Source organism: Camelina sativa, chromosome 12 (assembly GCF_030686135.1).
Source record: "Camelina sativa cultivar CO46 ecotype springtype chromosome 12, ASM3068613v1".
Lineage (NCBI taxonomy): Eukaryota > Viridiplantae > Streptophyta > Magnoliopsida > Brassicales > Brassicaceae > Camelina > Camelina sativa.
In genome coordinates, this window is record NC_141891.1 from 3,362,092 (window position 1) to 3,386,880 (window position 24,789).

Genomic DNA, 24,789 nt, shown 5'->3' on the forward strand with positions numbered 1-24,789 from the left:
AACCCCTCATTGTATGTCTATCAATACCACCTTCTTGAACATATTCAACACATCATTCACCAGCCGCTGAGATATCACATCGATCATTGCCTCCTCCTCCACCAATACGACGGTGTATCTTAAAACTTAACCGTGAAGAAGCCCTCTTCCGCGACCTCAAACGCACCATCTCGAAACTGAGGAAAGTCCTAACAAGACTAGAGTTAGTTTGGGTACTTTAGTCTCTTGAATAAAAGGGAAGACACTTTATTTTATTTTACTGATGTAACTAAAACTCACATCTTTATCACTTGTAATCGTTTTGCTTTTTTGGTTTTGTCTTATATGGGCTACGTCCCTCAAACCTTCTGTCATAAACCCTCAACCCCTCTCTCTTCTCTTTCTCTCAAAAAAATCTCTTCTCTTTTTCAAGATGAAGTTTGGGGCTTTTGAAATGTATACAATCCTTAGCACTGCCTAAAATTGTTCGATCTCATATTTTCAAAATTTTATTATGAGACCAAGCTAATATATATATATATATATATGTATATGTGTGTGTAAGTGTTTACGTAACTCAAACCATATGTTAACATATTATGTATATATAGTTTTTAATTTTTTTTTGACATGAGGTAAATTATTATTCCGAACAACGATATATATATATAAATATATAAAAATATCTTAGCCAATGTGTTGGTTTTCTAAAAAAATTAGTGGTTTTTCTTTCTTTTTTACCAATTACTTTTTGTTAATTTTCAAATATTTTAATTCTTATGATGATGTTTCATATTATAAAGTAAAACTACACAAAAATTGTTTGATCTCATATTTTCAAAATTTTATTATGAGACCAAGCTAATAAATATCCCATTAGTGCTGCTCTTTCCTAAGTCAAATACCTAACAACGAGAATTTTCTTGCTTGACGGTACGCTTTTAACCAAGCCTACAAAAGATTCACCAGGGTTTATTTCAACTAGGGCTCGAGCTCGTCAACCACTTCGGTGAAGGAATGGGAATAGATATATATATATATATATATATATATGTGTATGTGTTTACGTAACTCAAAGCATATGTTAACGTATTATGTATATATAGTTTTTAATTTTTTTTTGACATGAGGTAAATTATTATTCCGGACAACGATATATATATATATATATAAATATATATAAATATCTTAGCCAATGTGTTGGTTTTCTAAAAAAATTAGTGGTTTTTCTTTCTTTTTTACCAATTACTTTTTGTTAATTTTCAAATATTTTAATTCTTATTATGATATAGACTAAGATGCATAGATTGTGTTTAATATAAGTTTGTAGTTAAAATCTATTTAAGATAAAATATGTAAAATTTAAAATATGGTTTATTATGATGGTACGAATAGTTAAATTGTATTAAAAATAGATATCGTGAATTTCAAACCCGTTTTTTAAAAATTATTAAAATATTTTGATAGTCCTTATATTTAAATTATTATAAATTTATTTATTGTTTTTACCCGCGTATTAACGCGGACCTTATCTAGTGTGTATTAAACCTTGGATCCCGATTAGGGTTATCCTCATGAAATGAAATAATATCAAGTTATCCTCTTGCCTCCTTCTCTCTATTCTCTTTTAGTGGGGTTATTGGTTTGAGATTTGAATAGAGTTTTAAAGATTTGAAATGTTATGTAGAATCCATTGTTATTAGATCAAGATTTTGTTAAACTATGTTATCTAACTTCTCTTCCCTCCTTAATCATTTCTGGTGGTGTTGGTTAGGGTCGAACCTAACCATTTATCACATTCAGGACACAATACAATATAAAGTTATGTATTGTTTTAGTATATATGCAAAGAAAAAGAATTAAATACTTTATAATTTTATTATATGGAGTATATGAACAATCTTGTTGCGGAAGTAACCCCTCTTGCCTTTATTTACGTAAAAGATGAATTCAAGTAGCGATGAGAAGAGTAAGTTGGGCAACGGTGTTGTTGGGATCCAAGCGGAAACCGTGAACAAATGGGAGAGACGAACGCCCTTGACGCCGTTGCACTGCGCTCGCCTTTTACACGGTGGCAAAGACAAGACCGGCGTTTCCCGCATTGTGGTTCAGCCATCTGGTAAGCGTATCCATCACGATGCCTTGTATGAAGATATGGGATGTGAAGTTTCTGATGATTTGTCTGACTGTGGGCTTATAGTCGGAATCAAACAACCTGAGGTGTGATACTATTGCTTTATAAAAATAATCTAGTAAGTAGTAACTCTAACGTTTTGAATCTCAGTTTATGAGATTTGTCTTTGTGGGTTGATTCTGTTTTCAGCCAGATATGATTCTTCCTGAGAGAACATATGCTTTCTTTTCCCACACTCACAAGGCACAGAAAGAAAACATGCCTTTCTTGGATAAAGTATGAGACTTTGCTGTTCTTCCCATTTTTAGAACATATTGAGATATGTGTGTATGTTATTAAAAAAAAAAAGGGTATTGGATGCAGATTCTTTCTGAGGGAGTGACGTTGTGTGATTATGAGCTCATAGTTGGGGATCATGCGAAAAGATTATTGGCATTTGGTAAATATGCAGGCAGAGCTGGTCTTGTTGACGTTTTACACGGACTGGGACAGAGTGAGTGAGCTCTCTTGTTACCATGTTTTAAAATTGTTTTTCGTTAGTTAATCCGCATGCAGTTTCTCTGGGGGCACAAGAAATATTCGAACTTCTCCCTCATACTTTTGTTGAACCAAGCCAGCTTCCTGAACTATTTGTAAAAGTAAGTGTGACCCTTTCGCTTATAAAATTTAAAGATTACAAGCTCTTGTGAATCTGTTTATGTTTTGTGCACACTAAGAGAAGTCGTTTTAATTGTATACTTCTGCACAGGACAAAGGAATCTGTCAAAATAGGAAATCAACAAAGCGAGTCTATCAAGTATATGGTTGTATCATTACCAGCCAAGATATGGTTGAACACAAGGATCCATCAAAGTCGTTCGACAAAGTAACACTTAACACTTTTACCTCCATGGCTGTGACTTTTGCTCTACATTAAAGTATAATTATAGCTATTAACCCTTCATGCTTTTGATGTTCAGGCAGACTATTATGCACATCCAGAACACTACAATCCATTTTTCCACAAGAAGATATCCCCTTATATGTCTGTTCTTGGTAGATCCTAATCTCTGTTTTACCTTTAAAAGTTCATGAGTTTACGTATAAGCTACTCAACTGTCCAGTGTCCACAATGGCTGTGACGACCATCTCATTTTAGGTTGACTATGACTTTCCCGTGTAGTAAACTGTATATACTGGGAGAAGAGATTTCCTCGTCTTATAAGCACCAAACAGATTCAAGATTTAACAACAAAAGGATGTCCACTAGTAGGAATATGCGATATCTCTTGTGATATCGGTGGCTCCACTGAATTTCTTAACAGAGCTACTTTAATCGATACCCCTTTCTTTAGGTAATATGTACTCTAAAAGAGCATTCTATGTTTACTATTTGATGAAAACTCATCTAGTTAATCACTATCATTAGGTTTAATCCCTCGAACAATTCATTCCACGATGACATGGACAGTTGCCGGTCCGGTAAAATCCGAGGCCGAATACGAAAAAAAAAAAAGTTAAGGTTTTCTCTTTTTTTAAAATATTAAAAACTGATATTTGTTTTGCTAACTATACTGAAGCCTTCACAAATTTTTATTTATTAACTTTTTTGATTTTGAGATTTTTTTTGCTAATTATGGAGACTTTTTTTTGCTGATTTTGAGGATTTTTTTTCTAATTTTAAAACCTATTTAATTAATTATGAAATATTTTTCAAATTATGTGGCCTTTTAACTAATTTTTGGACTTTTTTAGAGCCTATTATTGGACATTTTTAAAAATTATGAGGTTTTTTTACCGGGTGGTTTTGAGACCTTATTAGTTTTTTTTTAAAAAAATTTCATTAGAATTTTGAGGCCCAATACGAATGTTTCATTAGAATGGGTGAAGGGAACTGGTTTAATCGGAGGTCGAAGATGTTTCCATTTCCAATTAGATCTTGGGAACAACTTAAAAGTTGGTTTGGTGCAAGGGATGATCCAGACGTGGTTAGGCTGATCACCAAGCACGATCGAAGCAAAGAACCGTCGGTTGAAGACGTTAATCTCGTCACAAACAGAATTAATTTTGCAACCAAAGATGACGATGACAGTGAGTGATACAGTTCAGCCAACATCAGGATACGTACGGGAGGATCTCCCATCTACAGTTTTGGGTGAAAAATCGAGTACAGTCACATTGGTGGCCTTGTTAATTTATGCATTGCCATCTGATTTTGGCATTATTCTTCCACAACAAGTGACAAGTATCACCAAACGTTGTTCTGCCCACAAGGTGTTCGAACAAATGTCTCCACCTAAAGAAAGACTGAAATCAAAGAAGAAGAGGCGATTTTTGAAAGCTTGGATGTTCAAATTTAAACCAAGAAAAAGAGAATGACGAGCCTGCATACTCAAGCTTAGATACAACTACAAGTCGGTAAGGGAGCTTGACAGAGCTTTGGTACATGACATGTTTAGATTTTAGGGCTCAAATACTGGAGAGGTCAAAGATCACCAGCTCTTTAAAGGACTTATTGCTAAGTATCAGAATTTCACCAGCTCTTTAGTGTGTTATGGAATGACGATATTGCAGCAGACGAAAACAAAGTGCTTTTAGTCGGTGATTGCAATTATATCTTTTCGGTGTGGCATCGCTGGAGAAACAGGGGACTTGTGTCTTTTTAGACTACTGACTCACCACAATCTACAACAAATTGAGGAGTATACAGTGAGTGGAGACCATTACATAAGAAGACAACTTGTCCCCAAGCTGTACAGTAGCAAATGTGATAAACACATAAAGCAAAGAAGACAGATGTTGATGCCAAGGTAGAGCTATTGTACACACACTGATCTTCTTTTCCATAATGAATCTGTGAACTTGCAGGTCATGACTGAACCCTCGCATATGTGCTCTGATTTTGTGTGCATTGTTGCTTGTATAATATGGTGAAGTAGAGGATGTAAGAGCCTGTTGCTGCAGTTTTTTTTTTTTTTTTTTTTTTTTTCCAACAATGCCACACAGAAAAATAGATGTTCCTGTCCCCATTTGTTGGGTGCAATCCAATCAACTTCCCTTCATAACTCTGTTGGGCAGTAATATTGCCAACACATCTTCAGTGTAAAGTAATGATGATACCAAAGTGACCAGCCCAAATGAAATTTCCTTCCAATATTTTTGTATGGGTCGTTTTTTAACGACAAGTGAATATACAAGTTTTATGTGTCCACACAATGATGAAAACACTTGGTCAAAGCTATATATATCAAACTATTACAAATCCGGTGGAAGAAATGGTGTTGAGCATTATACTAATTAGGAAAGCGACCCGTGCGTTACCGCACGGGGAGATGAAATCCTAAATTGAAATTTAACATTTGTAATTCATCCTAAATTCTTTATTTTCTCAATCAATTTGATCATTTTTACTTCTTGCTATTGCTTTCAACTGATTAAAAAGCCAAAAATTCATTTCAATGTTATTATATTTTAGGTTGTCACACACAAAAGTGAGCCTTTTTTAGAGCTTGATTTACTATGAACATTACTTTTAACCATATATAAAATTTCATTTATGTTTGTCTCCGATCATATGGTGCTATATATTGGTATCCTTTCTTAATTCGCTATTAGAAATTGTCTTTGTTGTTGATCATTATCAATCAAAATACATACGAGACTGCTTCTCTCTTTGTTTATTTACTGTATAGAGAAAATACTAAATGCCACTTGTCGAAGGAAGGTCGAGATTGGGATCGGAGTAGATGGCTGGATTGAGTTTTGTTTCCCCTTCACTTTGATACGCGATTTCTCTTTCCATAGATTACTGATTCACAAATCACAATCAATATTCCGATGATGTAAGCAAGTGGAGTTTGTATACAAATGATTTACTATGAACATTACTTTTAACCATGTATAAAGTTTCACTTATGCTTGTGGATGTTTTTTTCTCTCACTTTTAGATATGTACAAAACCAAGTTTTATATGACCGACCAATCAAACCTAATGGGTTAATATAGAGTAACTCACATTCTTCAGCTACAACTTTTAGAGATATATATTTGGCTATAATGCTTTCTATAGTTACATGCATGTTGGTATCACGTTTTCCCTCAGAAGACCCCCTTCTTTCCTCCCTTTTAATGGGTTAATCTTGATTGCCTTATTTCCTACTAACACATTTGATACATGGATTTGTAATATTTGCTTCAAATCACATATTCCTCTTTGGAAAAGAAAAAAAAGCAAGACGTAACAGACTAAGAATGCATATAGACAAAAACTTGTACACTCATCAGCTATTCAATCAAAGCAATTCAATTAAACTACAAAAGTTCAGAAAATTAATAAAATATAGAACAGAGGATTTTATGTTGGTCTCTCCCAATCCATCCCATTCCACCGTGTCGGCTGCTCTCCTTCCAGGCTGCATCCCCCTCTATTTGATTTCCCACTTATGTCTATGAATCGGTACCATCATGTTTTTCAATAAACGACAGCGAAAACGAAGTTGATATGGTGAAACAGGTGAATAATATCTCACCTTTTGATGTTCTCTTCTTTAGGTTAAATACTAATTTTATAAATTTCTTGCATTTTCTTTTTTTTTGGCAAATTCCAGATCACTCTAAAAGTGACTGTTATACATTATGTTTTTAAAAAGTTGTATATACAGATTATAAAGTCATCAAAGACTAAATAAGTTACCTTTAGTAGATCTTTTCTTTCTAACTTGACTTGTCATTTGGTCGTGCTTACGCTTTCTAGAATTTGATTTTGTGTTGTCACAAGTATGTCTGGCTTTTTCTTCGACACTCTCTATTTCCATGCTCATTTGTAATATTTCTATATATTATTAAAATGTTTGATACCCAGAAAGTATAAGAAATTATAATTCAACTAAAATTTTTAAAAACTTTATTTACAAAAAATGTAAACTAACCTGGATCATGAACATCTAATGGACATCCTACAAAAAAAAAAAAAAATTAACATTTATACCATGTTTGTTAGAAAAAAATAAATAGGTTAAAATAAGAACATATATAAAATTATAATTATACCATGTTTGTTAAAAAATTTTGGCTTATCCGTAGCTCCAGCATCACTGCATATTATCATGCCTCTCGTATCTTGGTTTTGGTTTTTCCAGAAAGTCAAAAAATAATATTTGCACATTGAGAATCAAAAACATTAGCCATGCAAAAAATATGGCACACGTACTTAATAACATTAGTCATGCAAAAACATGAAAACCGGAAAGGCTAAAAATTTTGAAGAAACTAAAAGTTAACAAAACTAAGATTAATGTATGAACTTAATAGTGTCGACTAACAGTAATAATAATCTAACCGAAAAACACTACAGGTCATTCGCAGCAAAAATATTAAATTACCTTAAATTAGAGATTGATGCTTGAAAGTTAAAAAACACTTCAATAATACAATTCTTTAGTACTCAGAAAACAATTGTTCGAAACTTGTTTATGTAGTCAAGAAAAGTTTAGATATAATAAACAAAGAGGTGTAAGACATAGAGGTGTGAAATGTAAATGTGTTGAAATTAATAGATGTGAAACATGGAGGTACAACAAAGAGATGTAACACATAGAGGTGTGAAATTAAAAGGTGTAAAAATTAATGTATGTGATTTTTGAAACCAGGAGGTACAACAAAGAGATGCAAAGACTAAGAAGGTGTGATTTAAAAGGTATAAAAATTAATGGATGTGATTTTTGAAACCAGGAGGTACAACAAAGAGATGCAAAGACTAAGAGGTGTGATTTAAAAGGTGTAAAAATTAATGGATGTGATTTTTGAAACCAGGAGGTACAACAAAGAGATGCAAAGACTAAGAAGGTGTGATTTAAAAGGTATAAAAATTAATGGATGTGATTTTTGAAACCAGGAGGTACAACAAAGAGATGCAAAGACTAAGAGGTGTGATTTAAAAGGTGTAAAAATTAATGGATGTGATTTTTGAAACCAGGAGGTACAACAAAGATATGCAAAGACTAAGAGGTGTGATTTTTGAAAGATGGGGGTGCGATGAAAAGACACGATTAATAATTTTAAACCGTTGGATTAAAATTGGAACTAATCTCATCCGTTGGATTAAAAGTTGACACAAAAAAGTTGGTTTGCTATTATATATAGGAGGTACAACAAAGAGATGTAACACATAGAGGTGTGAAATTAAAATGTGTAAAAATTAATAGATGTGATTTTTGAAACCAGGAGGTACAACAAAGAGATGCAAAGACTAAGGAGGTGTGATTTAAAAGGTGTAAAAATTAATGGATGTGATTTTTGAAACCAGGAGGTACAACAAAGAGATGCAAAGACTAAGAGGTGTGATTTAAAAGGTGTAAAAATTAATGGATGTGATTTTTGAAACCATGAGGTACAACAAAGAGATGCAAAGACTAAGAGGTGTGATTTTTGAAAGATGGGGGTGCGACGAAAAGACACGATTAATAATTTTAAACCGTTGGATTAAAACTGGAACTAATCTCATCCGTTGGATTAAAAGTTGACACAAAAAAGTGGGTTTGCTATTATATATAGGAGGTACAACAAAGAGATGTAACACAAAGAGGTGTGAAATTAAAATGTGTAAAAATTAATAGATGTGATTTTTGAAACCAGGAGGTACAACAAAGAGATGCAAAGACTAAAGAGGTGTGATTTAAAAGGTGTAAAAGTTAATGGATGTGATTTTTGAAACCAGGAGGTACAACAAAGAGATGCAAAGACTAAGAGGTGTGATTTAAAAGGTGTAAAAATTAATGGATGTGATTTTTGAAACCAGGAGGTACAACAAAGAGATGCAAAGACTAAGAGGTGTGATTTTTGAAAGATGGGGGTGCGACAAAAAGACACGATTAATAATTTTAAACCGTTGGATTAAAACTGGAACTAATCTTATCCGTTGGATTAAAAGTTGACACAAAAAAGTGGGTTTGCTATTATATATAGATTAAGCGATGCCTAGTCTAATAAGTATCTCAGATGTGAAACTCAGGAATCGAGCCATTGCCTAAACTTGCATATCCCATGGCGAGTCTCTGTGAAAGAATCTCTGATTGACTGCAACATTGCGGATATACTGCAGGAACATTGTACAGCTCTTGGTCCTGTTCCTGAATTAAGCATCAAATACAATATGTTCAGAAGTATTTATAAGCACAACGATGGTCGGTGGCGATAAAACATTCATCACCATGAGACTAAAACAAACAATGCCTACATTAATTAATCAAGTGAAGAGGAACAAACACATGTTCTTTTTTTCATCACCTATGTATCAATCAGAAACACTTTTTTGACTCTTAAAGGATGGTGTTTTGAATCTTCTTAATGCTGACAAGTTGCAGAAGGATTCTCTGTATTTCCTCTGCATTGCTCCACTCCTTGACATCTGCTTTGATCAGTGAGGAATTGTCTGAAATCTTCTTCCACAGCGGATAATTCGTTCTCGGCATCACAACATCGCACTCTCTCAGCTTCATTAAGGAGTTTGATAAGCCTTTTGACACGATCCCTATCCCATGTCTTTTCTCAATCACGAATCTAGACATTGGGAGTTCAATGAAATCAAGAACAAGCATCAGAGAAAGAACAACAAAGCGGTTTGTTCACCCGGTTCACGGTGTTAACTAACCGCTACGTCCGGGGTGGATCCTAGGATCCACATCTTTACGATCAAGACAAGTATACAAGCATCCTTGGAGATTCACTCACCACCCTAACCCAAATCTCAACCGATAAGGATTACAAAGAGTACACAAGGAAGAAGAAGAAGAAGGACTAAAGAGACCTTAGAAAATCCTCTCTCTTCTACATCTACTGGTTCTCTCTCTCTCTCTCTCTCTGACTTCCTGGAACCGAGACCTCCAAGAGGAGGAAACGCTCAACCTCTTCAATCCTTGAGACCCTCTGCAATACCAAAACCCTCAACTCTGGTGAAGTAAACCTCTGTATGTATTAGAGACTTGGCTTTCTCATCTCTTCTTGAGACCCTCTGCTTCATTTAGTGGCTTCACCACACTTGACCAAACCAGCTTCTTGTACCATGAACTCTTCAAGGTTGAATCATAAACCGACACATGGGGATCCATCACTAGACCCTGAAGAATCATGAACATTCACTAGTCAAAATCCTAAAAACGTAATCCAATCTATTTGGTAAAGCTTAACAAAGTACAAGTCTTCCCATAACAGGACAACTTTAGAATCCAAAACTTTTAGCTTATGGACTGAAAACTAAACCCAAATTCCAGTTGGATAGTTCAAGCTTCAGAACAAAAACTTGCAAGTCTAACTAGGCAGATACAATACCTTGCATAAGTTTGAAGGGCAGAGATTACAGCTATGTGGAGGCAATGCATCACCATGATACGGCAAGATCCGCAAGTTCCCATTTTCACCAACAGAGGTTGGATTTGTGTAAATCTCAGAAAAGCAATCCAACAAATCATGCTGCTCCAATATCTTCTCAATGAAAAATTGATTAGCATCACTCACAATCTTTAAATTGAAAACAAACAGCACTCAACCAAAGCAACAAAAGAAGCTGAGACCATCTAAGTGAACTAATAATCATTGTTCATACCCTAACGATTTAGCTGATTTGATAGCTTCAATAACCTGAGAATCAATTGGCATTTTCTTCAAACAAGCTTCAATATCTTCAATCGATCTACCTTGTGAATGCAGCTCCACCATCATCCTATCCTTTCCAAATTCCAATTCACAAACCAAAATTTCAAGTGAATACCCGTTGGAAAAGTTGGCATTAGAGAGGTATCAGAGGAAAACATACCACCACCAAAGAAAGCGAAGGAGCCAATATGACAGAACTGGTGGATGACCGTGGCTCCTGCTGTGTGTGTATAGTCCTAAATTTCACAACATGAACCTAATGAAGCCATGCTGCTGAATCCAGGCTACAGAGTACAAGACACAAAGAAAATCTTACTTCTACAGTCACATGGCCTGCAAGAAGTGTATTGTTGGCAAATATGTTACTTCTACAGTCACATGGTCACCAGTCACAAAGAAAATCTTACTTCTACAGTCACATGGTCACCAATCTCGCAATCATGAGCAATAATATGACAAGAACCCATGACTAGGTTGTTGTCACCAATAACCTGTTCAATTCAATTAATAACCATAACTCAGAACATGATAAAACCATCTGGAACTTCAATGATATTATTAGTCAATGGCCATTATTTGCATACCGTTTTATCACTGGGCTTTGATGACCTGTGAATTGAGCAGAACTCCCTAATTTCATTCTTGTCACCAATGCAAAGAAAACATTCATCCCCACTCTAAAAAAAGAAAACAAGGGCATGAAATCTTGATTGGATATTGGTTTCTTCTAGTCTCCAACTAAGGGTGAGATAAAGACGATAGCAATTAAACACACCTTGTACTTCAAGTCTTGACATTTAACACCAACCACGGTATGGTGACCAATGATGTTATTGCATCCTAAGACTGTATAACCAGGAAGTTCATCGCCAACAACAGCACCACTAGCTGACAGAAATTCAAAGGCAGACACATAGCAAAGATCAATCGATATAACAAAAAAAAGCAGAGAAGACCATATAGTAAGGAAAACAAACAAGAGATGAAAGAAACTTTACGGCATGAAAACACAAGATATTTAGTGATACTGAAGGAGACACTATCAGGAGCAGATGCTGCTGCTGGCTCCTTTGACCTCACGCTCCTTCCATCCTTTAATGATCCCTGAAATTGTTGCACTTGTATCATCTTCATCTTCCTCTTTGATCTCACCAGGTGTCCAATGCACTGTGAGTGATGCCAGCGTAGAGACAACAAAACTCATCTCAGGTCTCTGTGCGGGTTCCTTGGCGCAACAGTGAATAGCCAGTTTGGCTACCTCATCAATGACGTTGCAGGTCTCTTCGTTGAGCTCGATGGTTTCGTCAATGGCTTTTCCAATGGAGTTGTTCTCGATGAAAACTTTCCTGAACCAAGTGGAGATGTGATGATCATATTCAGATCGATTCTCGTCTAAAGCTGCCTGCCCTGATACTAGTTGCATGAGAATGACCCCAAAACTGAACACATCAGCTTTTGTAGTTACCTTTCCATTCACTGCAATTACAAATGTTTGAGCTGTCAGAAATCGATCAGATATAGATATTTACAGATGAAATTAAAAGAGAACCTTACTTTGATATTCAGGTGCAATGTAACCAGCTGTTCCCACACACTTTGTCCTGATAGATTCTCTGCCCTCTTCTGTAGCCCGAACCAATCCAAAGTCAGAAACCTTTGCATGCATATCATCTCCCAGAAGAATGTTTGCCGGTTTTAGATCTCTGTGTATGTAACTCTGACATTGAAGAGCCAAAGTATGCAGATATTCAACCCCTCTGGCCACATCCAAGGCAATAGCAAGCCGTGTAGTCCACTCAAGGGGTTTCAACCCTTCTTCCTTCCACTGGAATAGATGTCTGTTTAAACTTCCTTGAGACATGTACCTGTACACCAACAATCTCTCGTTTCCTTCGACGCAATACCCATGCAGAACTACGAGATTTCTATGGTTTACCTTGGTTAACGTGTACACCTCGGCTCTAAACCCTTCATCCCCTTTTCCTCTTAACACTTCTTGGCCCATTCTTTTCACTGCAATCTCAACATCTCCGTTCTGCAGTTTCCCTTTGTAGACTGATCCAAAACCACCTTTCCCAATCAGGTTCTGCTCGCTAAAATTTTCTGTAGCCTCCCTGAGAAGCGAAAGGGGAATCACATAATTATCTACTTCAATGTATTCATCACCAGATTGCTGCACACTTGTCACTGTTTCATTCTGAAGTCGTAGAATGTGATGCTTCCTTTTCCTGAACAGAAAGATTCCGAAAGCTACTCCTCCAGCAATCACTACACCGATGAAAATACCAAGCAGGAGTTCAACAATACCTGATTTGTTCTTGTTCCTTGTTGCAGAAGGAACAAGAGCCCCGTTTGTCTCGAGGTTTGGATTCCCTTCAGTGTTGAGAAACATGTCCCTCCTAAACTGTGGCACTGTCCCATGCAGTTGGTTGTAGGAAAGATCCAGATTTCTCAAATTCAACTTGGTGAGTTCTAGAGGAATGGTGCCGGTAAGAAGATTGTGTGAAAGATCAAGCACTTGAAGAGACGTAAGATATCCGAACTGCGGGGAGATGAATCCGGTCATATTCATTGAGATGAAGGTGATACTTATAATGGTACCCTCCAGACAGTTGATCCCGAACCATTCACAAGGATCGTTCCCATGCCTATTTACAAATTCCTCTGGATATCCGAGCTGCTGAGCAATTGAACGCAATATCTCGACTGTGTGATCAGTATCAGGTGGAAATCGAGCAACTGCAACTGAAAAAAGAATCAACCAAACCATCATGATTCTACAACCGACCATCTTCCTGAAAAGAGCTGAGGTTTTCAAGTCAATTGACAAATCGATCCGCGTTGTGAGTTTTCTGCACAAATAAACCAAACTCAATGATGCAATGAAGATTGGAAATCATAGATGACAAAGCGGAAGATCTGTTGCTTCTACATAAATCAAGCTTACCTGATCTGTGTAATTTAAGTCGGTCTTGATAAAACCTAACCGGAGAATTTTCTAACTTGAATCGGGAAGATAGATGTTTGACCCACTTGACACCTCAACAGATAGATGCTCAAGGTTGCAGAGGCTCGTATTTTCTCCCAGAACTGCAGATCGTGGTCAGTACCGTTGTGATGCTCAAGGTTGTGAGAATTGCAGATCGGAGACAACTTTGGAGAGTCGCTGAGAAGAAGAAACGGAAACAGGAGGGAAGTAAAAGAAAATAAAATTTAATATTTAAAAAAAGTTTTGAGTACCAAACAAGGAAAGAAACCACCTGACCTGACCCGACCCGACCCGACCCGACCCAGTGTATTTTAAATCTACTACAGTCGTAAGCTATTTAAGTTTCAAGTCAGGGTTGTGAGTTGTCCTTATTTTGTTTCTTCCTAAATGGGAAAAAGATAGTCAGCTACATCAATTATACCACAATACATGACCACACATGCAAACTTTAAAAATGTATACTCAACTACATGAAGTATATGTATTGCATGGCCACATATACCAACTATATGATGACATGTACTCAACATCACGATTATTTTACTCCGGTACACCGTTCGTCGAAATTCGGTGTTGACCAATATTAACCGGCGTTGACCAATATTGACCAACAAAAATATTCAAATTTTTTATTTTTAATTTTAGAAACAAAAATAAGAAAATTCTTTTATTGAATTATCTAATGTGTTCAAAAATTAACAAAATGTTTATATTCATTATAAAATTATATTTTGTATATGTTAATGTATGTGTTTAAATAAATTATGTAAACACTACAAAAATTAAGTTGATGTTTATTAATTAATAATGTTAAAATAATAGGTTTTTTATTTGATTCACTACAACAAGATTTTTTGGTTTGAGTTTAAGTTTTAATATCTTATGAATGATTTTTATTTCAATTTTAATTAAGTTTTGAAATTGAAAAAAAGTAACTATTATAAAACTGAATGAGTGAAACATAACAATATATCTTTATATTAGATACAAATATATTTTTAATTATAAAATATCATAGACGATTCCTAAATAATTCAATTAAATTTCTTATTTTGGTTTCTTATTAGATGATTCCTAAAGAATTTTGTTATTTTTATTTCTAAATCTTTTTTTTTTTAATTTTTTTGTTGGTCAACGCCGGTCAATATTAGTCAACACCGGATTTCGATGAACGGTGTACCGGAATAAAATTGTTGTGATGTTGAACATATGTCATCATATAGTTGATATATGTGACCATGCAATACATATACTTCATGTAGTTGAGTATACATTTCTAAAGTTGGCATGTGTGGTCATGTATTATGGTATAGTTGGTGTAGCTGACTATCTTTCTTCCTTCCTAAATTACCAATAATCGTAAAGCAAGTCATTATTATAAGGTATAATCCGTGATTTATCAAGGAACTAACACAAAAAATGTATTCCGTAAAGTATAAATGTCCAGTAAAATTAGCTATCAAAGAGAAAAAAATGTCCAGTAACATTAAACATTAATTTAGTTAAATTATTTTAAAATCATCATTAAACTATAATTTTTTTTGGACAAAAAAACTTTATAGTGTTAAGCAAGATTTACCAGAAAATTAGGTCTGAGTTAATAAACGAACAAGATTGATAATTTGTAACAATGCTTCTGAATGTTTATCAAAAATGGAAGAAAATATAATAAGGCTCCTCCTTTTTTACCTGAAAGCATTAGTGATGCTGAACACTTTATGAAGAAAAGAACATTTGGGTGCACTCAAGTCTCAACACTTTACAAAAAAAAATACAGTATAAAGTGAATTCGAACTCAAGACGTTATGGTATATACAACAACAACCCCTTATGGTTCGAACCTTCGATTTCAGGAATAATTTAATATATATATAGTAATTGTTCATTCTTGTTCATTCTTGTCAAGTCGTCTAATTCCTCTGTTCCAATTTAAATAAGGTTTTCATATAAAAGCATAAAGATTAAAAAAAAAATGTTTTATCATTTAACAAATTTAACCAATAGAAAAAAATACTACAAAATTAATATAGTGTAAAACTATTGAATTGATATTAAAAAGTATATAAAATTTGAGAAAATCTTACAAAATAGAACAAAAATAAAAGATTAAAAGATCTTATAATTTGGAACCGAGAAAGTATATAGTTTTCTCATTGTCATTGTCATCGCTGGAGAAATAAAAAATGGGTAGGAATGTACTGAGTTAGGCCTGGGCATTCGGTTAACCATTCGGTTTCGGTTCGGTTGTATTCGGTTGTATTCGGTTTCGGTTATTTTGGATATAGTAATATAGTAACCATTTGGATATTTTTGAAATTTCGGTTCGGTTCGGTTCGGTTTCTTTCGGTTTGGTTTCGGTTTGGTTATTTAAATAAATAACCATAACTAACATAAATTATATTAACATTAACCAAATAAACCAAATATAACCAAAACTAACCGAATATAACCAAAATTAACCAAATATACAATAACAAAAATACAAAAAAGGGAAAAATATGGATTCAATTTTACAAAATAGTATTTAACTTTGTAAATTCAAAATAATAACATTTACATATATTGATTATTTAAAATATTTAATTGTTTTGAATCTAGAAATAATTTATATTTTAAGTTTATTTTATAGTTTTGCATAATATTAAGTATATAATATTTGATATCTTCTAGGTTTTCGGATATTTCGGTTAACCATTTAATTGTCGGTTCGGTTCGGTTCGGTTTCAGTTAGTTTGGATATAGATTTTTACTAACCATTCGGGTATTTGAAGAATTTCGGTTCGGTTCGGTTTGCTTTTTTTCGGTTCGGTTTCGGTCAGTTATTTGGTTATCGGTTATTTTGCCCAGCCCTATACTGAGTTAATCATGTAATCCTTTTAGTAATGGTCCCAAATTTTAAAAATATATCTATACATACTACAATAATTCTTTTATACCTTTAAATTAGGATATTTGTCGCAGCGAATGTGACTAAATTTAATGCCACATTTTCATGAGATACATATATACTAGTATTTTTGCAGCTGTTTTTGCTCAAAAATATTTTTTTGGAAATTTTTTACATTTAATGCTTATACTCATTTCCAAACAATTTTTTAATTCTCTCTACTATCCTGATAACCAAACAGAATTAAATATCCATATATATAATATTCTATAATTAATATAGATATTTAGAAAATTTATTCCATATTAAAAAAATATTCTCCTATCATTTTTTTATTTTAAAATGTAATATAGTGAATCATCATATAATACATAAAGCTAATAAAAATGTGTATTTTTTCTCGCTTATAGTGTGATTTGAATTTTTTTAAGCGAACATATATTACTCAATTAATATAAAAAGTGTGTGTTCAACATACATATATAGTAAATTTACCGTATATAGTAAATTATAGAATTTTAAAAAGTTTATAATTTATAACCGATATATCTAAACTAATAAAAATTTTAAAATTATGAATATTTAAACATATTAAATTTAAAAAAAAAAAAACGAGTTATATTACAATACGGGTTATATGACATTACATGATTGAATTGATAATACTAAAAAATAAAATATCATTAATATGACACTTCAATACAGGTTAAATACTCATTTTACTATTTTAGCAACACCAATATAAAATATGTCGAATCAAACTGATTTAATTAAGATTGTATTAAACAAAATTGTTGTGCGGTACATCACGAATTATATACCAAATCACTAAAATTGGCAAAAGAGTACATTAACAAAATTAGTATTAAAATAGTATATTAACAAAAAAAAAAGGTAAAAAAAAACTTGTCTCGCGGTACACCGCGGGTCATAATCTAGTGTTAAGATATATTGCAATCTTTATTTATTTTTAAGTATGTATATAAATTTTGATTGTAATAAAAAAATTCCTTATATAAATTCAAAAATTGAAATAGTTACATACATATAAGTTGATACAGAAAATTTGCTCAGCTTGAAAGTATTTACATATTCACAATTTCTATAGCTTCATGGCTGTTTATTGTTAATTGGTTATATTTTGCTTTACTTGGATTTCGACTTGGTTAAAAATTAAAATAAAGTGACTTTAGTGATTGATTAATCCGGTTTAAGAATCAATTTTTGCAAAGTTGATTTGGTTCAGTTCAAGGACAAAGACAAACCAATTGATTTTTTAATTAACAAAACTAATTTTGATTTAAATTAAATGTAGAATCGGATTTGCAAAAATTCGGTTTGTGTTGTGTTTGATTTGACCATGGTTTTTACTTCAAGAGTCATGATTCTTTTCTATTTTGGTAGTTTCTTTTATTTTGACCTCATATCTTTGATTTGTCATAAATGATATGAGACCATAAATGGTTAATGAATATATATTTTATTTACATTTAGTGCAAATAACAGGGAATATATCTTTTATAACTAATGCAAGATTTTCTTGAGATATGTTAGACAATTTTTCAATCTGATAATTTTAAATATATAATTTTTTTATTTAAGAAAAAATTGGATGTACACCATATAATCTCTTATATAAAGAGTGATGTTGCTCTAACTATAATAAAAAGAAAAACTATCTTCACCAAAAAGAGCTAAAATAATGTCTGCAAAAAAATTTCAACTTGCTTTTCTGCTATTTGCTTTTTGTCTTCTTTCTTCTCGGTTAATTGCTCCAACAATTGGTAATATTTTATTTCTTTGTGTTTTTTAATTGTTAACAAATAAAACCTATAAGAAAATATGGACTAGAACGAGCTAATTCATATGTATTTTTTTTTTATATAACTATTTTGTTTTCAGGGTGTCACTACAAAGGTCCTTGCCAAACTAATAATGACTGCAAGACCATTTGCACAGGTCCAGGGGAAGATCCTACTTTTCAACTATGCATTAAAAACGCTCCACCAGCAGCTGATCACAAATGTTGTTGTGTACCACCCCGCGGCCCTCCAATTAAAAATAGTTTTGATCTACATTGATGCATCCATTATACAGTATTTTGTATCATCACCTACCATAAGATTTCAAATTCCTTAATAAAAACTATTCTCCTGATCATTTTTTCTTCTTAAAGTCCGGATCGTATTTTATTGTTGTTGTTGTAAAAGTATGATGTATGCCATCATACAAAAAAAAAAACGAAAGCAAAAGATTAAAATAGTTAAAAATATATGTATATTTTGATATTTTTGGATCAAAATCTAGATTCTTAATAAAAAAATATATATATATATATATTAAAAATTAATTAATAACACATGACCTTACTAATGCTTTATTAGTCAACAGTTATATGGTTCTTTGGTTTTCTTTTTGTTTGACTTCATCTTTGGTTTGTTCTAAACAAAATTTCCTAAAACTAAAAATAGTTAACTAATTTTATTTTTTAAAATTAAAAATTTGGATATTCGTTGCAGAGAATATGGCTATAATGTAATACTACAAGATTTTCATGAGATATGTATAGACATTTTTGCAATATCGTTTTTTGGGGTAATGTATATATCTTTTTCGGAAAATAGAGTAAATAGGAATGGATGTAGTGATGTAATCATGTAATCCTTTTTATAAATGGGGATGACCATTTGCTTTGGGCTAAAACCAAGAAGAAGAAGAAACTCAAAAACTACCTTCACCCAAAAAAAAGAGTTACAGAGACAAAATGTCATCACAAAATTTTCAGTTTGTTTTTCTGCTTTTCTCAATCGATCGGTAAGAGTTACTTTTCTTCTATTTCTTTATACTATAATTCAGAGTTTTTGGTAACGTATATTTTAACAGACAAATGTCAACTTTATTATATACTTACTTTTACGAGTAAAAGAAAGAGTAAGTACATTTGCAAAAACATATGCAGAACCAGAAGAGCCAGAGGATACACATATGTGGTCCACAGATTAATTTTGAACAAAAGAAAAAAAAAAAGTGGTCCACAGATTAATAAAGGTCTCAGAATTTACAAGAGTTCTGAATATATATCTCCATAAGTTGATTTTTGTTTTAAAGCCTGAAAGTAGACGCCTCCGTTCACATCATTCATTGTACATTGTAGATTTCTTCTAGTTTCTCAAAGAAGTTAATTGTAAGACATTTTAAGTCCCTCAAGTTCAAGAAGGAAAAGTATTCATTTGTGTCAGTAAGGTCTCACACTAATATCGTTACATCTCAACGTGCAAATCCTTAAATTTTATGGCTAAAGGAGCTAAACTTCTTTTTGCATCATATTGATCAGCCTCCACTGGTTGGTTATGCATTGTTTCACAATGGCTATGTAGACACATTCACCAAAACCAAAACAGATATTCTTGTGTTTCATTTGTTAAGAGGAAGAAGAAAGCGACGAAGATGCTGTGTTCATCGTTAGCTTCTCTTCATCATCTTCCAAGACGAACAACATCTCTGTATTCCTACACATGCCATGAACCAGAACAACGGGCAAACCAGCCAAAACCCCGATCATAATACCACGAGATACATCTGTTAATAGAAATATACCGATCGTGAGGACCAACAAAACCAGCACCAAATTAGAATCATCGATCACATTGCCAAATATCACCCATGGTTCATTATCCCGGGAGTAGACATATATCCATGCGACTATCAAGATAAAGAAGACAGAAAGGTGGACGGGTTGCCAGAGCATGCTGATGAAGATAGAAACAATGAAGATAACAATGTAGTTTGTTCGAAAGATCATAATGTTGGTTTTGATTCGTTCGGTGGCTACACTAAAGGACACAGGAAGGCTAAAGGCACTACACTGGACAAGTTCAAGCCATGGCCTTTGATGGATGGTGATGGCGTAATATGCATGGCCGTCGAGATTTTACCAACAGAATTTGCAAAAGAGGTAAAAAGAATATAGTTTTAATACTTGGACGGTTTCCTACATTTAAAAAATCTAGTACTGATTTGGAGTTTCTTGTGTCATGGATAAGGCATCCCAGCATTTTGGAGATATTCTTTCTGAATTCGTCGGTAGTTTGGCTTCCATGACTGAAATTGCAGATCTACCAGACCATCTGAAGAGGGCTTGCATAAGCTATAAAGGAGAGTTGACATCTTTGTATGCGTATATTCCACGTATGAGGAAGTCAAATCCAGAGTATGTTCTGTTTCCACTGTCACTTCATATATGTGCATTATCTGAAATGATTATGCCTCTTCTATGTAAACCATGTTTTTGTCTTTGCCCACTTTTAACTGCAAAGAGGGACAAGAGAAAATACTGGTGGATTTTGAGGTTTCCAATCACACAGAACAGACATACATACTGGTGGATTTTGATGAAGTTAAGGTTTAGTAAGATTGGAAAACAAGAGTAATTTATATTTAAATAGAGACATGATTTTATATATACTAAAAAGGTGGAAAACGTAAACAGAGAGACAAAGCCATCCCAACAAATTCTATCTCTTTCATACATACCTCTCTGGTCTCCTGAAATAACTTATTTTAACACCAAGCTATATAGTACAAGAAAAGTAAATATAACTAGTATGTTATAGTATGACTTAAGTTCCTGTCTCTGATTTTGGTTGAGAGAGTCATTTGTAGGTATCTCCAAATTAGAGATTCTAACTGGACCTCAAGGCTTATTTTGACTACTTTTACGCCAAGGACAAGACAAGTGCCGGAAACTGTAATACTAAGAAGCATAGAACGCCTTCCTTTGTTTATACTACTACTATGCCATGTTGTGATTATCCTATTCCAATATAATATGATCATGAATATATTTAAATAAATGAGAGTTTCTCTTGTTCGATAATTTATGTACGAACTCGTATTCAAACGTCATGGTATCTGTAATTAAATGTACAGATATGATCTAAATGTAACTATTCGTATACAAAAATACGTTAATTCAGAATATTATTCCAAGTAGGTTTCCAAGACAGTCACTTACCCTTTTCCAATTCAATTTCCATTGCAATTAACTAGAATGGCTTTTCACAATATTGATATTTACTACAATGGTGATAATCTTGGAAAGTGCTAATTTGACTCATTTAATTTGTACAAAGAAATCTCATCTATAAATTGTTCCCACCTCTCCATCACTTTTCTTCACACTACCAAGTACCAAACTAAAAATATCGTCTTACACTCATACCTAAATAAGTTCACATCTTCTCAAACGTTGAAAGAAAAATGGACAAGAAGGACGTTAGCGCAAAAGTTGGTTTGGTAGCCCAGAGCAGCAGCGGTCCAAGCGGTGGCACGGCTGGGAATATGGTTGCGCCCGGTTCTGGTGGTTCTGTTCACATCCCTAGAGATGCTTTTGAGGCAAACTCAAAGGCCTATTTTGACAATCTCCATGCCAAGGATAAGGCAAATAAGTGAAAGATAAAGTGTTCTAATAGTACTTAAAAACATAAACACTAGTTTGTTTATGCCCCTACTAAGAAACATTATCTTTAAATAAATGAGAATTATCTCTCTTCTATGATTCATGTTCTGCCTTTTTTTTGCTTCCTTTACGTTTATATCATTGACATGCGTTGAGTTACATGAGTATATCAATGACCTTTATCCCTCTTGACTATTTCTATTAAGCAAACCACTAAACTCTCTTGGTCACTTGCCTAGTAAATTATACGACTTCATTTGATGATTTGAATATCTAAAAATTTTATATATTTCTAGAGATACTTATAATCGAAATTAAATTTTGTAAGTGAGAAATTCTAATTCAGCTAATAGTTTACAAGTTACAAATTTTTAATGGATCCAACGTAACCAAAAAATATGAAAATAACTGATTTGAGAAGCACAATGGAAGATTTGAAATTATACTTTATTTAATTAATATACATCAGATAAAATATATATTTGAAATATTGAAACCGAACTAAATTAGAAAAAGACATTATATTAATGCTACTAAGGGACAGTTAAAGCTAATTCCATCTCTGTTTGATAATTATTTCCCCATCAAGCTTTATATATGGGTTTGTTCAGAATCAGCTGTCTTACCTGTTTATACTATACAATATCATTTCAAACTTTAATATATACTATAATTTTGGCACTGGCAAAAGAACATATGTTGTTGTAGAAATGATTTCAACACTTTGATACTAAGTGCCGGAAAGTGTAATACTAATAGTTTAGAAGCATAAGTGTTTATACTATGTTGTGATTCTCCTATATAAGATGATCACAATTTAAATAAACGAGGAGTATATTTCTCTTGTTCTATAATGTACGAACTCGTATTCAAACGTCATAATATCTGTAATCTATATATACATTTTTTAAGACATTTATATGAAATTCACACATATTTACAAACATGCCATTAACATTAATTATTAATTTGTTTTTTATTTAATTAATTAATATTAAGTTTCTATTTTTGAAAACAAGATTTCTTATCCTAAATAAATTTTCAAAACAATGGGAACCACTCCCTCTAACATCATTAAGTATTAAGTTTATAATTAATTTAATTAATATTAAGTTTCTAATTTTATAAAATAATATTTTCTCCATACACAATTCAGATTGTTTGTAGAAACTAATTAATTTAATTAATATTAAGTTTTGAAAACAAGATTAATTAATTATCTATACTATTATTTTTGCAGCAGTTTGTGCTCAAAAAATACTTTTTAGAAAGTTTTTACATTTAATGCATTGACTTTAATATTAGTTACCAAAACTTCTAAACTAATTATAGGTAAGATTTAAAAAAATAAGAAAATCTTTCTACCTCATTCATACATAAATATATGATTTCCTTTCATTTTTATTTGAATTTATATTTAAATTATCTTGAATTATTCTATAATAAATTTAGTTAATAAAAATTGTGATTTTTCCTGCATATGATGTAATACAAAATTTAAAAAACATACATATATTACTCAATAGATGAATAAAAAATACGGGTACAATACCTCACATCATCTAAAAAAATTAGGCAATGGTTTAGAGTCATACTATAAAAGAGACCAAAATGATTCTGAATACAAATGAGTACAAACCTGATTTATCAGACATTCAAACTTTAAAAACTTTTATTTGGTTTATTCCGGTTTTTTGTTTTAAAGATTTTAAAAGGTTAAATATGAAAAACATTTAAAATTTTTTAAAAATTAAATATGATAAATATTATACCGTAGATACACAATAAATATTAAAAATTAAGATGATATAGTGTGAGTTAAAATATCTCGGGACGGACTTATATAGCGGGACGAATTTTATCGATATTTATATAAATTAAAAAATATCATTAATTTCGTGTTACACGGGTAAAACATCATTTCATTATTTTGTTAACATTGTCAGTATCAGAGAATAGACATATCTAATTAAATTGATTAAATAAGTATTATGTAAAAAATAAATTATATTGCGATATTATATGGTTTATTTAACAATTATTATATAATTATAACATATTTAACCAACAAATACAACTTATAATTTAAATATTTTAGTTATAAATAATTTTGCTCTACGGTGTACCGCATATCCTAATCTAGTAAACTAATTAATTTTTGAAAACAAGATTTCTCATCATAAATAAATCGGAACCACTCCTTTTAACATCAAATATTAAGTTTATAATTAATTTAATTAATATTAAGTTTCCAATTATACAAAAAAAATATTTTTTCCATACACAATTCAGTTTATAATTAATTTAATTAATATTAAGTGTTTTACATAAATTTGGTTAACTGTTATAGGAGAAAATGCCATTAATTTCGTTGTAATTGTTCTACATAAATTGTGAATTTAAACAATCATTCAAAAAAACTAACTGTATGATTTTAAAAGGTAACAAACATATTTACCATTCAATTTGATATCTTATTCAAAGAATAATAATAAAATATAAAAGATATTGCTTGCTCACATATTTATTTTTATTTTTATTACGTATTTAAAACTAACTTTTACTTTTACGGATTTCGTATGATGAGTTTTTGCGGATTAAAAATCTTTGAACATGTTGTCTTACCTGCTTAGCATGGCGGGTTTGGACTATGGAACCAACACTAAAACTATTAGTTTATCTCATATATACTATATGTTTGTAATCATAGTTTT

General features: G+C 32.3%; 3 protein-coding genes, 1 long non-coding RNA gene and 2 pseudogenes across 4 annotated transcripts; 3 read left to right on the forward strand and 3 right to left on the reverse strand.

The window, feature by feature from the left end:
- The first annotated feature begins 1,923 nt into the window (after positions 1-1,923).
- Positions 1,924-21,326, forward strand: LOC104733158 (alpha-aminoadipic semialdehyde synthase-like; annotated as a pseudogene).
- Positions 9,409-11,744, reverse strand: LOC104733050 (thiamine phosphate phosphatase-like protein). Its single transcript, XM_087478626.1, has 12 exons — positions 11,740-11,744; positions 11,517-11,625; positions 11,326-11,418; positions 11,163-11,232; positions 11,058-11,107; positions 10,902-10,977; positions 10,687-10,836; positions 10,418-10,614; positions 10,184-10,206; positions 9,866-9,886; positions 9,789-9,815; positions 9,409-9,631 (listed from the first exon to the last, which is right to left on the reverse strand). Exons 1-12 carry the CDS (start codon positions 11,742-11,744, stop codon positions 9,409-9,411), a joined length of 1,044 nt encoding a protein of 347 aa, XP_087334752.1.
- LOC147930134 (receptor-like kinase TMK2 pseudogene) lies at positions 11,784-13,532 on the reverse strand (annotated as a pseudogene).
- On the forward strand, positions 18,214-18,777 carry LOC109128194 (uncharacterized). The gene is made up of 2 exons (XR_002034688.2): positions 18,214-18,401; positions 18,520-18,777. It is a non-coding gene; the product is annotated as an uncharacterized LOC109128194 (long non-coding RNA).
- On the reverse strand, positions 20,039-20,419 carry LOC104729942 (PRA1 family protein C). Its single transcript, XM_010448973.3, has one exon. It carries the CDS (start codon positions 20,417-20,419, stop codon positions 20,039-20,041), a length of 381 nt encoding a protein of 126 aa, XP_010447275.1.
- Positions 21,327-21,811: 485 nt separating the features above from the next.
- Positions 21,812-22,176, forward strand: LOC104729944 (uncharacterized). Its single transcript, XM_010448977.3, has one exon. It carries the CDS (start codon positions 21,877-21,879, stop codon positions 22,066-22,068), a length of 192 nt encoding a protein of 63 aa, XP_010447279.1. The 5' UTR covers positions 21,812-21,876; the 3' UTR covers positions 22,069-22,176.
- Positions 22,177-24,789: the final 2,613 nt, after the last annotated feature.

Coding starts and splice junctions, on each gene's coding strand:
- LOC104729942 (XM_010448973.3), bottom strand. CDS start 20,419: ATGATCTTTCGAACAAACTACATTGTTATCTTCATTGTTTCTATCTTC.
- LOC104733050 (XM_087478626.1), bottom strand. Junction 10,615..10,686: donor AGCTAAATCGTTAGGGTATG/AACAATGATTAT, acceptor TGTTTGTTTTCA/ATTTAAAGATTGTGAGTGAT. Junction 9,887..10,183: donor CTAGTGATGGATCCCCATGT/GTCGGTTTATGA, acceptor AGGTCTCTTTAG/TCCTTCTTCTTCTTCTTCCT.
- LOC104729944 (XM_010448977.3), top strand. CDS start 21,877: ATGGACAAGAAGGACGTTAGCGCAAAAGTTGGTTTGGTAGCCCAGAGC.